General features: G+C 31.4%; 2 protein-coding genes across 2 annotated transcripts; one reads left to right on the top strand and one right to left on the bottom strand.

Annotated features, from left to right (window-relative positions):
- Positions 1-3,905: 3,905 nt before the first annotated feature.
- On the top strand, positions 3,906-7,455 carry LOC108483435 (zinc finger CCCH domain-containing protein 56-like). The gene is given in 2 exon segments (XM_017786830.2): positions 3,906-4,025; positions 5,001-7,455. A coding segment is annotated over 1 exon segment (1,998 nt). The 5' UTR covers positions 3,906-4,025; positions 5,001-5,076; the 3' UTR covers positions 7,075-7,455.
- A 1,164-nt stretch (positions 7,456-8,619) lies between these two features.
- Positions 8,620-11,991, bottom strand: LOC108471993 (pentatricopeptide repeat-containing protein At4g39530-like). The gene has a single exon (XM_017773529.2). It carries the CDS (start codon positions 11,797-11,799, stop codon positions 9,232-9,234), a length of 2,568 nt encoding a protein of 855 aa, XP_017629018.1. The 5' UTR covers positions 11,800-11,991; the 3' UTR covers positions 8,620-9,231.
- Positions 11,992-14,741: the final 2,750 nt, after the last annotated feature.

The raw sequence follows: 14,741 nt of genomic DNA, 5'->3' as shown, positions 1-14,741 counted from the left end.
CATTTTACAAAAAAAATAATACAAATTATTTTAAATTTTCTAATTCATGTATTAAAATATTAATAAAAAGTTATAATAAAATTTTTATATTTTATTTTAATCTAATTTGATGTATTTCAGTATATAATAATATTAACTAATTTTAATATCATTTAAATATATCTTTTTTCTTTAACATCATCAGGTCTAAAATAAAAGTTTTATCTTTTAAAAGTTCATTTTCACAATAATGTTAAACACTTAAATTTTAAACCAAACCTTTCAAATTTACTTTTCTAATAAGCACTTTTTCATAGCACTTTTTAAAAGCACTTCTCACTTTTCTAATAGTCGGGTTTGTTAATTATTAGTAATTTAACGATTTTAGATTTAAGAAAAGAGAAGCAATAAGTCAAATGATATTTTTGTATTTTTAAATTTAGATGATCTAATAAAAATAATTTAATAATTGAGTCATCATTTATATAATTTATATTTTTATTAAAAAATTGTCAAAATAAACAAATCAAAACAATAATTTTGTAATCTTTGGTCTCAAAGACAATTCTTCGGTTTCTTAGTTTTTGTTTTGTTTTTCTCAAGTTGGTTTATTTTTCATTTCAAATCTTTTGGATTTTTCTTTTTCTCGTGGTATAAAAATAAAAATAAAAATAAATTTAAAATTTATTCATTTTGATTTTTTGGATTATTTTAACTTTTCACCTTTAAATTTTAGTTAAATTTCTTGCTTTTGGATGGAAAATTAATTAAAACATTAAAATTTTAATGATATTGATATGACCACAAACGAAATAGTCCATATATATTTTATAAAAGTTCAAAAAAATTTAAAAATCAACAAATTTTAAAAAAATCATAAAAATCTTATAAAAATTATTTATGTTAACAGTGGAGTATATGTAAAATACCATATGAGCTGTCACATCAATGCTATTAAATTTTAACAATTCATTTATTTTTTATAAAAAGAAAGTAATTTAACTAAAAGAAAGTAATTTAACTAAAATTTAAAGGGTAAGAGCTAAAATAACCTAAAAAATAAAAATAATTAAAAGAATATGATTATTTTTTCATTTTATTCCTTCGATATGTAAGTCTTAGCTTGATAAAATTTTTACGTGCTTTTAAATTTTCTTTTAATGATTTTGGAAAACTTTGCTGATCGAAAGCATAGAATAATTGAATCCATTAGACTAGGCTATCTGCAAGTGAAGTGGGATGGTTAGACACTGTATATATATATATATATATATATTTGTGTAAAATTTCATTTTAGTAATTGATTAGTTTATTTTCTTGTATTATGTGAAGTAAGTTGTATATATTAAATTTATAATATTTTTATAATATTAGTTTTTTTAATTTTAATAAATTTTAAAAAACATTAATAAGTTGAAAAAGTAATTTCATTATAAAATATATATTTTTAAAATATTTAACTAGAATAATTTATATTAATGTTATTTAATTTTAAAATAATATAAAATTCATCATGATTTGAATATTAATATTAATAAGAATATATTATAATATAATATTATTAATAATTTATTACAGGTTATTTGTTATAGATATATTGTTAATTTATTTTATTTTAATGTTAAAATTATCAATATTCAATTTTGTAATTTTATATTTATCTTTGTTTTATGCAATGATATAATTAACTTTTACTATATTTGAAAAATATAAATTTAATTTGATAAATGTTATTAATATGTGTCTTTTGATTTAAGTTTAATAAATTAATATTCATTATTTTAATATTATAACATTAAAATTAATTCAATTAGCCGATTAAGTCTTACCTTGATTGGCATTGACATTGTTTTCAATATAGGAGGATGTGGGTTCGAGTGCGTTGAAGCACGCTATCCTCCTATTTAAAGATTGGTAGAGGAGCTATGAATAGTTTTAATTAATGATACTTTGATTCATTATATTTGTAATAAATGATTTTGACAATTTTTAATAAATATTTAGCTTTATAATTTCTTAATATTTTTAATAATTATTATAATTTATATTTTTACCATTTTATAATTATTAATAGCTTTCTATGATTTTTTAATATTTTCCTATATTCTACGATAGAAAAGAATTTGGCCAAATATATATTAATATTCAAAATGAACTTGAACACCTATTTGTCTATGTTCATTTTGGACGAGCATATTTAAATCTTTTTTAATTTTTAAATATGTGTTGACGCAACATGCTTATTCACATGGTATAACACATGCCAATTTTTTATTGCTTCCATCAACCACATCGATGTCCGTTAATAGTCAAACCGATCAACGCCACTTTTTGTTACTGAGATGGCCTAATTATTTTTTGTTGTTATTGAAGGCTTAATTAAGTGCACTTTTTCTCTAATAATTCAATTGATTTTTTTTTAAAATTTTTTACTAAGGACTTTTTACTCCCTTTTGCCATATATATACTAATAATAAAACTCTTGATTGAGTTGGTGTCACAATTTAATCTCTTAATTAGAAAATTATTATTTTTTAAAACAACAAATATTGTTATGAAGGCGATTCTTATTCAATATTTTTATTTATCTTTGAAAAATTAAACCGATTGTTCTTTTTGAAGTACTTAATCATTTTTTTAAAACTATAAAAAATTAGAAAGTTGTGCAAAGAAAGCTTTCAAATACTTGAATTTGAATGTAATTGCTTGTAATTACATATTTGTGGTATGTTTGGGTAATTATTGTAATTAGTTGATCTATTAAATTGAGTATAATTGAAGCACTCAAATTACATTATTCATTTCTTAAAAGGGAGGCTGAGAATTGATATAGTTATCCAAGTAATTATAACTAATTATACTCAAATTTAATTACCTCGTGACTTTTCAAGCACATCCTAAATAATTTAAATTTAAGAAAATTATTTTATACAATAACAATAATATTTTAATTTTAGGACATGCAATTTACTTTTAAGATATAACTATATGTTATTTTATTAATCTCATTTAAATAACACAAAAAGTTATTGACATAAGATAATTTCACATATATTTAATTTACTAAGTATCTAACTAAATTACATCATACCTATTAATATAAATTGTTTATATTAATTTTAACTAAATTACATGTACTTATAGTTAATTATGTATATTTGGCCAATGGTCAATGATGATGAGTATATGGTTAATATCAAAGATGGACTAACCTAATAAATATGGAATGTTAAAAGTAATTTGATAAAATTGTATAAAATGTTCATTTTCTAGTTAGCTTCATTAGTAATTTTATTGCCAAATGCTTTTGGACTAACATGTTATATATGATTTGGTTTTAAATTTTTACTTGTTTAAAGAATTTTTCTTAAGTATTATGGATAAATTTTTTATAATAATCAATATTTTAAAATTTAAATTATATAATTATAATTTATACAATCAAACATATAAAAATTACGATATATTTATACTACATCAATTGAATTAAATTGAAATTCTTTATAATTAAAAAAAGTGTAATAATTACCCTAATATTTTAATCCAATTAATCTATAAATCTCTAATCACATATGAAAATAACTACTCACTTTGCATAAAAACTAATTAAAATAAATAAATTTTCCGTCTGATACAAACTTAAAAACATCAATAATCAAAGCAAGTGAAAGATTTGCTTTTGACTAATTTGACTTTGTTAACGACGCCGTTGAAAGGAAAGCAGCACTCACCCGACATCCGCTCCACCCAAGGCTCCGATTCACTGGGCCCCGTTTAAATAAACAAACAAATAGGGAGGTCACTGTCCACCGCTTTATCAGGTCACTAAATCCCCACTTCTTACTCACCAACTCCACTCTCGACCACCTCCTCTCCCGGTCACCCTCCCCCTATCCATTAAAAATTTAAATGCAGCCCCCTCCCCCCTCCCATTCCTTCAATTTCGTGGCTAATCTTCCATGTATACCCTTCTTATTTTCACTTCCTTTCTCTCGATTGTTTGTTTCTTCTTCTCGCATTCTCTGCTGTTATCTCCCTACATTTTGGTACGGTTTCCAACTCAGTATCTGGGATTCTCTATCTTTCTTTTGGTTTTGAATTTTGTTTATGATTCCTTTAATTTAATTCTTATATGATTGTTGCAAAGTTGAATGATTTCTTGACCACTTCCTTCATTCTTTGCTTTTAAATACTTGGTTGGCGAGAAAATCTGGAAAAGGTCAAAGCAACTTGAATTTCAAATTAGATTTTCTTTTTCTTGATTTTTATGCTATGCAATGTTGGCATGACTCAGCCTGATATGAAATTTATTTGTTAACTCTTAACCATTGTTTATGTAATCTCGGTTAAACATTTTATAGTTCATTTCTTTTCTATTGCCAATCACAATAAGTTCCCTGCCCATGAAATCTTCATCATTTTAATAAATGCAATTTCTGGAAGTTATATATTTTTAAGAAATACTATTAGAATATACTTTCTGTTTTTTTTTCTCTCTTCTGCGTTAAATCCTGAAAATTAAATATTGATTTATTGCTAAAAGGTTGGAATCTATTTTTCCAAAATGAGCATTTTTTCTTTCTGATTTTTTGGCCGGAAATTGAGGAATTTGTAGGTTTTTTTTTTCCTGTTCAAAGAAATATTTAGTTTACTCCAAAGGTTTCCTTGTTATAAAATTTTATTTAAAAGTTTATTTCCCCTCTTCTGCTCATTTCATACTCCTTTCCCTATAAATATAAATTTACATATACATACATGCATATATACGTACATACTGATAGCTTTTCTCATACTTTTCTTTCAGTATCAAAGTTAGTCTACATTTTTTTAAAGAAAACTCTTCTGTTTCATTAATAACATGAACTGTTCTTTTTGGCTTATCTTATTTATTCCTTTTTCGGCTTCCTTATTCACGAGAAGTGTTGTTCGGACTTCTATATGTTCTATAGTTTGTTCTTCTGTTGGGTGTTGTTGTTGTTGTTGCATTTCCTTGACATATTTTAGATTTTTTTTCTTTACAGGTTGTGTTCTAACGAGTCCAATTGAAGTGTGTGTGGCAACTTGGATACACCATCCTCATCTGAGGAAACCAAGACAATGGAATGTCTAACTGGAGCGGTAGGTAATAATTGTTCGTTCTCTGTTTTGCTTGAGTTTGCTGCTGATAATGATGTTGAGGGTTTTCAAAGATATATGATTGCAAGTGATGTTTCTTTGGTTGGTGAGGTTGGACTTTGGTATGGTTGCCGGAAGAGCTCCAAACAGATGGTCGTGGAGCAGAGAACTCCGTTAATGATTGCTGCTAGGTACGGTAGCGTCGATGTAGTGAAGTTAATTCTTTCCCTGTCAGAGGTAGATGTCAATCTCTCATGTGGCCCAGATAAGAGAACTGCTCTTCACTGTGCTGCTTCGGGCGGGTCTATTGGAGCTGTAGAGGTTGTCAAGTTGCTTTTACTTGCTGCTGCTGATCCTTGTGTCACTGATGCCTATGGCTGTCGCCCTTCTAATGTTATTGTTGCTCCTTGGAATATGCCCCAGATAAAAGTAGCCCTTGAAGAGCTCTTAAACAATCATGATCCTGTTTGTCTTGAGAAATTACATGATAGCGGTTCATCAGATGTAAAGATAACTGCAGTTACATGTAAGACCACTGATAATATTGTTTCTTCTGCTCAAGAGAAGGAGTACCCTGTTGATCCATCTTTTCCTGATATTAATAGCAGTATTTACAGCACTGATGAGTTTCGTATGTTCTCGTTTAAGATCCGGCCTTGTTCCCGAGCTTATTCCCATGATTGGACTGAGTGTCCTTTTGTGCACCCAGGTGAAAATGCTCGAAGAAGAGACCCAAGAAAGTTTCATTACAGTTGTGCACCATGTCCTGATTTTCGTAAAGGGAGCTGTAAGCAGGGAGATTTATGTGAATATGCTCATGGTGTTTTTGAATCCTGGCTGCACCCTGCCCAGTACAGAACTCGAATCTGCAAGGATGGCACAACGTGCCAACGTCGCGTCTGCTTCTTTGCCCATAGACCTGAGGAACTGCGACCACTTTATTTATCCTCTGGATTAGGCATTCAGTCTCCGCAATCTGCTGCCTCTTCTGTGATTACAATGGATAAGATGGGAGTTCTGAACCTTTTGTCTGGTTCTCCGTCAGCTTTGACAGCAATATCAGTGTCTCCATTTTCTCCAGCCATGTCACCCTCTGCTAATGTTATTTCTCAAGCACCAACGGGTTGGCCTCAACATGTTCCAACTTTGCATCTGTCCGGAAGCAATCTTCAAGGAAGCCGTTTGAGGTCCTCCCTCAATGCAAAAGACATGTCAGCCATGGAACTTAACATGTCACGGGATTTTGAAGTGCATCAGCGGCGCTATCTCAGTAATTTGTCCTGTTTTTCACAACCACACTTGGGGCGTAAGTCTTCAAATTTAGATGGGCTTTTTTCTACTGAGGTCTCTTCTACTCGATGTCCTAATCAAGTGACTGCTATGCCTATTTTATCTCCTGTGCTTTCAGATAAGCTAGAGCAACAACAATGAGTGTTATCTCCAATTGAAACAAACATCTTCTCTCCCAAGAATGATCACCCTCTCTTGCAGTCTGCATTTGACGCTTCCTTGTCAGAAAGAATTTCAACTTGGAATGTGGAGCCTTTATCCCCGTTGAACTCCCTATTATCTGCTTCTACTAACCTTGAGAAGCAGCAGCAATCACTTCACAACTTAAGCACACAGGAACTTGGATATAAGCTCTCAAACGATCTCGAATCAAAAGGTGTCACCGGTTCCCTTTTAAATTCTTGGCCAAAAAGGGAGACGCCCAATTGCAAAGTAGATTGGCCAATTCAAGAAGATGAATTTAGTCAGTTTCATAAATCATGTTCTATTTTGCATCATGGCATGGAACCTGCAGTTTCATTGGTTCAATCAATGGTGAAAGAATCTCCATCTGTTCCGACCACACTGGCAACCTCAAGCAGGACTCTTCCTGTTGAGGGTTCTAATTCTAACTTCCGTGGCAAACTCGGTGATCATGAAATATTTCTGGCATTGTGTAAACAGTTGCAGCTTGACAAGATTATGGCTTAGTGAAGACATTGGTTTTGCCAAGCTGCTCTATTAGAAGGGAAATTGTTTATTATTTTGATTGGTGGTGGTATGGGAATTAACAAGATAGAGAAAGACAATGTACAGTGAAAATAATAGTTATTGGCCCCATTTATTTATTGTCATCACAGGACAAGTCAAGAAGGGGGGGGGGGGGGGAGGTGAGAAATTGAAATTACCTGTCTGAGTTACTTGTGAATAGCCAGCTCTAGTAAGGCAATATTCTCACTTCCTTTAGTTTCATTTGTTCGTGGAATAAGTTACATATTTCATTCGGATAAAGTTTGCCATCCATAATTCTTTTTATTATTTGAATTATTTGTTTTTGCATATAAATTTTCAATGGATTATTCCCATTTAAAAGTGTTTCGTCCTCTCTACTTTTCCTTGTTTGTTTCTTCATTTTTGATATATTAAATCTTAGCCATGGATCGCCATATTTATTGTGGGGATTACTGATGTGAAGATGGAAGTATTTTTGTTTAGAACCCCTGCTCTTTTTTTGTCGATAATGAGGAATTTTGTATTCTTTTGTTTGAAAGATATATGATTATTGACCAAAGAAAAGAGATAGGTATACATAACCTGCTTTCCAGAGGATAGTGCTTGATCCTTTTAAGGTACATGTAGAATTCGGATATGATGTCTACGGACACAATAATAACATCATTGCAGGGCAGGGATTTGATGATATTCATAGGACAACTTGCTTGTTAATAGTTTTCCTAACATTGTTTCATGTTTTAGGTTTTGTCTTCGTTTGAATGAAATGGTCAGGTTCAACAAGAACTGCAAGATAAAAGGGTGAGATGCCCATGGTGAGTCTTGGAAGGAGATCAATCATCATTATTCTTTTGGGACCATTTTTTTCTTGAGGAACTCCATTTTTACTTATGTGCCCTTTTGTTTCTTTGTTTTTTTCTATTGTCATCATATGCATTTTGATTCAAACTCAAGACTTTACAAGACAAGTCTATTATATCTCTTCAAACAATACCAGTTGCAGTTAGCATTTTCAACATTTTGCTTATATCATTTTTATGAATTTCATGGAACATTTTCATATCCTACTCCTTGAATAGTTTAATTGTAAGATGAAAACTCATTAGACTATCTCTTCTTCAGTTCCTACTTTGGATTTAGATGATTTTTCCATTTTAGAGGGGTTAACAGATTAATCAGAATTAGAGTTAAATTTGGCATAGAAACAATCAATAAACAGAGGAAATGGATGTCAAGTAGTCTCTCATTTACATTACAACCTGAAAATGATTGAAAATACAGAATGTTCATGAACAAACATGAAAACTACATAAAAAAATGGATTTTTAAAAAAAAATCACGGTATATTTAAAATAACCTAATTATATTTTTATATCTATTTTTTTATAGATTTAATTATAGTTTTTTAATTTTATTAAAATTTATAACATATACTTGGTGGCTTTTTTTTTTTTTTTTGTTTAATAGGGTATGCTTCGAACAAAATTCAAGATGAAGAAGCTCGCAGATGGATAGAAAATAGAGTTTCAGAAACAAACAGCCACAAAAGAAAGAACTCAAGACATCAAAAAGATGGTAAATATATACAAGTTTCTACTGTTATGTAGAATGAATAAGCAAGTTCATCATAGTATTTTTATATCCTAAGCAACTAGAGAAGCAATGTAACAAGGACTAACATCAGGATTAAGGCCTTGTATTAGTAAGTGAATAGTTCCATTGTGTGGACATGAAACAATAACTTCTACCTGCCAATTTCCATATCGGATTTATGGACTTTCAGGATCTTGCAAGTACTTCATTTGATAGGATGCAAATTTGATATTGGCAAGAGGTCAAAGTCTTTTTCTAAGTGATGCATTAATCAATTATTTATTTTACTTGGAAGTAGCCACGTTTGATGTCCGCATCCGATACATATCTAGTCTTGAGAAAATGTAGATATTATCCGTATTGAAGCAAAACCTATTGTCCAACACAAACACGGAACCAGGTTATCATCCCCAAAAATATCAGCAACCAAAGCTCATGATCAACACCATGCTTCGTACAATAGATGATAACATTGCACCTCTTATTTCTCATAAAGTGGTCATTTTAATGCCAAATTTTACTAGTCATGAACCGTGCCGGACTTTAGATGTACTCATCATTGTGCAATATCCAACGAAGATCAGGAACATATCCTATTTCCTTAATTGACTGCAACAAGGAATTCAAATTTGCATAGATTTTGTCTGCCATTGGGTGTGATCTATCTCCAGCAGCAAAAGAGTGAATCTGGCTTCTAACAACGATCCAACTGATTCCAGGAGGCTTTCTTAAGCCCTTAGCTCTGAGATGTCTTCTCATTTCTCTGACCTCTGGCCAAAGACCTGCAGCAGCATATACGTTACAAAGCAAGACATAATTTCCCGGGTTCATTGGATCCAATTCAACAACTTTTTCAAAAATGGCCTTGGCATCTTTAGTGTAACAATGATCTCTATAAGCACTAAGCAGAGATCTCCAGATTGAAGCATCTGGTTTGATGGGCATTGATTCAATGAACTCTCTAGCCTTGTCTAACCTGCCTGCACGACCAAGCAAATCAACTACACATCCATAGTGAGCAAGCTGAGGGGTGATGTTAAAATCATGAACCATTGAATCAAAAAGCTGCAGTCCTTCCTCTATCATACCAGAATGGCTGCAAGCTGATAAAATAGATATGAAAGTTACTTCATTTGGTTGGAAACCATCCTCTAGCATTTGCGAGAAGGCAAGAATAGCATCATAACCATGACCGTGCATTCCGTAACCCATTATGATAGCATTCCACGAGATAATATTTCTCCTTGTTAAGGTTTCAAAGATTTTTTCAGCATTTCTCATGCTTCCACACCTTGCATACATTGTTATAAAAGCATTTTGAAGAGACAAATTGTGACCTAAAGAGGATTTTCTCCGTATCATGTAAGCATGCAAACAACGACCCTGAGGCAAATGAGCAAGATGGGTGCATGACGAGAGGATATTTATTATTGTAACTGGATTGGGCTCCACTTCAGAAACCATGCGGCTAAATACTAAAAAAGCTTCATGAGCTTGGTTATTTTTAACATAGGTGGAAATCAAAGCATTCCATGAGATCAAATCTCTACCGTGTGAACTCTCGAAAAGATTCATAGCTGTAGTTTCATCACCGCAGTTAATATACATATCTGTTAATGCGGTGTTCAAGGGTGCATTCACCTCTATCCCTTGCTTTATAACAAAACCATGAAGTGACCTCCCAATATTCAGACAAGTTTCATCTTTGCATGCAGCAAGGATTGAAATAATTGTATAAGAGTTAGGTTTAACATCAGATTCTCGCATTATACCAAAGGTTTCCCATGCCTCAATACCCAAATTGTTCCGAGCCAGAACTAGGATCAATGTGTTATACGAGATTACATCTACATTACTCATCTGACCAAAAGCCTTTCTGACAGAATCCATACAATTTTGTTCAGCATACGTATTTAAAATTGCATTCCCAATATTAATATCCATCCCCATCCCAGTCTTGCATGCATGTGCATGTAAGCTTCTACCTTTTCTTAAAGCATCAGCTGACTCAGCACATAAAGAAAGCATAAGAACAGTAGTTCTCTCATCCTCCTTGTTGCCTTCAGTTCGCATTTTAATAAACAAGCTAATGGCTTCGCCATGATAGCTGTATTCAATATATGCAGATATCATAGAATTCCAAAGAGCAACATCACGTGTGGGAATACCATCAAATAGTTTACATGCTGACTTCAAACATCCAATCTCTGCATACATGTTAACCAATGCATTTACTATGAACAGGTCATTGCTATAACTGCACTTAATAGCCATTTGATGAATTTGATCACCTAATTCAAGAGATCCAAATTCTGCAGAGGCTTGAATGAGAGCCAACACTGTAACAGAATCAAATTCGATTCCATCCATGAGCATTTGTTCAAAAAGTCTCAAAGCTTTAGAGGATTCTCCAACATTAAAATACCCCATAATCATAGCATTCCAGCAAACTGTATTCCGAATGGCCATCAAATCAAACACAAGATGAGAAGCCCTCACATCAAAAAAACTCAGGTAAAAGCCAATCAAAGCAGTACCAACATGAGCATCCAAATCAAACAACCCATTCCTCAAACAATAACCATGAATCGCCTTTCCTAACCTCACTTCCGCAACCTTGTCACAGACTAAAATCATCGCTACCAATGTACGAGAATTCGGCCTAAAACCCTCTCTTTGCATCGTCATCACCAAAAAAACCACCTCCTCAAATTCCTCACACCCCGCATATCCTGATATCATTGCGTTCCATGAGACCAAATCCCTCTCACTCATTTCATCGAACACCTTACGCGCGTCTTCAAGGAAACCACACTTACTATAAAAGTCAATAAGGGCAGTCCCAACTCGAACATCCTCGATCAAGTTAGTGTCTCGAATACTCGAGTGTATTCTCTTGCCAGTTTCAATGGCATTGAGCTTCCCGCAGGCCTTTAAAACCAAAGGCAAAGTGGCCTTATCGGGTGTTAAACCCAGAGATTGCATATGGGTAAATGTAGAGAGAATTGCATGGTCATTTTTGAGCTTGGTTTGGTGTTTGATTATTGAATTCCAAGCCTTGTTGGTTTTATTGTTGGGAGTAAAATGGAGGGTTTGGAGGCTTATCAGCATCTCATTTATGATTTTTAGTTGGAGATAAGGGAGAAGGAAGAGAAATGGAGTCCAAGCAGAAGATAGACCTTGAAGGGGGAGGTTCAGGGATAAGCTATTCAGTTGTAAGCTTAGCAAAATGTTCAAAGTACAGTAGATTAAAATTTATTCACTTCTATATTTAAAAAGCTAGATTAGCTGATGGAAAAATCAAATTGTTACATATTGTATGTTAAATGTATCTCCTATTGACATATAATAATCAATTTTACTCATAAAAATAAATAAAATTTTTAATAAAAAGGATTAATTGTTATTTGATCTAACATATATAAAAAGGACTAATTGTTATTTGATCTAACATATATGAATTAGTTGTTCATTTTTTTTGTGTAAATGGCACAAAACATAATCTGACTCCTAATATAAGTGTTACGGGTCAAGGGTCACGAATCAAAACTCAACGAGTGCACACCAAATGTCTCATAGAGGTTAATTGATTAAATAGAGTTCATTTGACCCATATGAATGGGCTCGAATTTGTGTACTACATGAAGAAATCCATTTATTCGAAGCTTTAGTGGCCTAGTTAAGCACTCTAGTAAAGCTAGAGTTATCATGGTGAATTTTGTAATTCTAAGGGATAAGATTTTATCGTGTTTAAATCTCTTGGGACTCTTATATTATAGATAGACTTGAATCTCAATCATCGATGCCTAATCCACTACATTAGCATTTCACTATTAAGGATTTTCTCAAATTCACTAATTTGATAACCTTTAAAGACTAAATTTAAACCTTACAAACTTCCTAAAAGTTTTTATCCCAACCTTAAGACACAAACCCTTCTCAAAGAAAAAAAAATGAGAAAATAAAGAAATAACCCTTACAAAATTAGAATGCTTGCAAATTAAGCTCAATTACAAAGAGAAACATTTGAGCTGAATGAAAATAATGAAAGCTCACAAGTGTTTAAAGAAAATTATTGAGAATGGTAAGCATAAGGTTATTCTTTATTAATCTTTAAGCTTGATAATCTTTCTTGTGCTGTAGAACCATTGGAAGATGGTATTTATACCCCTACTAATTTCCATCTGCTGTGGTTGTTGGATACATGGATAGAGACGTTGGGGATGAAATAATCAGTGTATTTAATTCACCTGCAATTACGAGTATCAATACTGGCTAAAGAGGTATTGATATTTTTGGCATTTAGTGTAAAATTAAGTGACCATTGGAGCTAAAGATATCAATACCAATGGACTTTTATCGATACCATATGAAAAAAGCATTTATATTGGACTGATACTTAGCTGAATTAGTTGAGAAACAAAATGTCAATTTGGTACCAATTTTTAAAAGGGTATCGATATTTTTGAAAGTATTTATACTTGACCAAAAGATATCAATACTTTTTGGTCTGGAGTTAGGCCAAAAGATACCGATACTTTTTGGCCTGGAGTTATTCTGACTTATTTAAAAACAATTTAATTGATTAACAAAATTTTAATTTGATTGAAATCATTTTGACTTGATTTAAAAGTTGATTTAATTTTTATTTAAGAGTTCAAAATATAAGATTCAAAATTTTATCTCTCAAATTTTATTTGAAATATCATTTTATCAATTTTGTTAAATTTTAATTTTTATTTTAAAATTATTTTAAATTATTAAATCAAATCTTATTATTAGATAAAGTTTGGTCTAACAAGATGGAAAGGGAAATTAAAACTTAAAAGTTGATAAAATGGGATCAATTAACCAAACTGAAAACGTATGCATAATTGGATTTGATAATAAATAGTTGGACTAAAGTTGAGCCCTAACTTGACAAGTGTGTATAAATGGGTTAAAACAATTAAATGTGGCTTAAGTGAACTTAATTGGACAAATCTTTTAAAGAGTTCAATGTTAATAAAATCTTAAGATAAGTTTGATTATTCTTATTATTGAGCTTTATAACTCATGTTTTAATTGTTTAAAATATGTAGGTACAAGTTTATCGAGAAGTTGCTATGTTAGTTTGGGAACGTTGCATCACCTGACAAACTTTTAAGGTGGTATTTTTAAACATTTGAATGTTATTTGAGTTCAATTAGGTGGGATGTATGCAAAGATATGTATTGTATGTAAGGTTGTAAAGTGGAACGATAAAGTTTAAATTCTTTATAGTCTTCTTAACCATTTTGAATGAGATTTTATTGGCGAATGTATTTGTGTTCTATATTTGGGTTTAGATGAGTTTATATTTAAATTTAAATATTATAATTCGTAATAAAATGATACAGTGATGTTTGGATATGTTTTGAAGTGTTTTAGGTTCTAAGCACCTCCAATCACCTCCGAACATTTTTAAAATGACTTAAATTGTCTCTAAAGTTTTTTTTATTTGTCCTAAATTTGGATTATTGATTAATAAAAAAAATTTTGATTAGCTTCCATTTTCCTGAACCAAAAAGACTCTGATTTAAGCGGATAAGCTTTAAAACATTATTTTACAATTCTAAGAAGTTGAAATATATTTTCAAATGTTAAGAATGAAGTGGTTAAGTTCCAAATAACACAAAAAAAATATTCATTTTCTTGAAGAGAGTCAAGTATTTTGCTCTAAAAGTATTTTAGTGACATCTCCCATCCGTATCAGTTACCGGGTGGGTGAAAGATGTTATAGAAACAATGCAACTGTTGTGGGACCTCAACAAATTTGGAAGGAAACGTGCATGGTCCATGCAATGAATCTATTCCTTGTCACGCCACGTTGAAAAATTGTTTAAATAGATATTGAATCAGTCAGGAAACGATCACGAGAAGCTAGGCTTGGGAATTCATATGAATGGGGGTTGGTGAGTTGATGGATCAACATGGTGATGTGTCATCTTCATCTCTTTTGGTATCGACTAGTCTCGACTCTAAGGCCTGCTGGAAACAATGATTTGTCTTGCTTGGAGGAGGAGGTTTGTGTT

This window comes from Gossypium arboreum, chromosome 7, assembly GCF_025698485.1.
Source record: "Gossypium arboreum isolate Shixiya-1 chromosome 7, ASM2569848v2, whole genome shotgun sequence".
Lineage (NCBI taxonomy): Eukaryota > Viridiplantae > Streptophyta > Magnoliopsida > Malvales > Malvaceae > Gossypium > Gossypium arboreum.
This window is presented reverse-complemented; position numbering and strand designations above follow the sequence as displayed.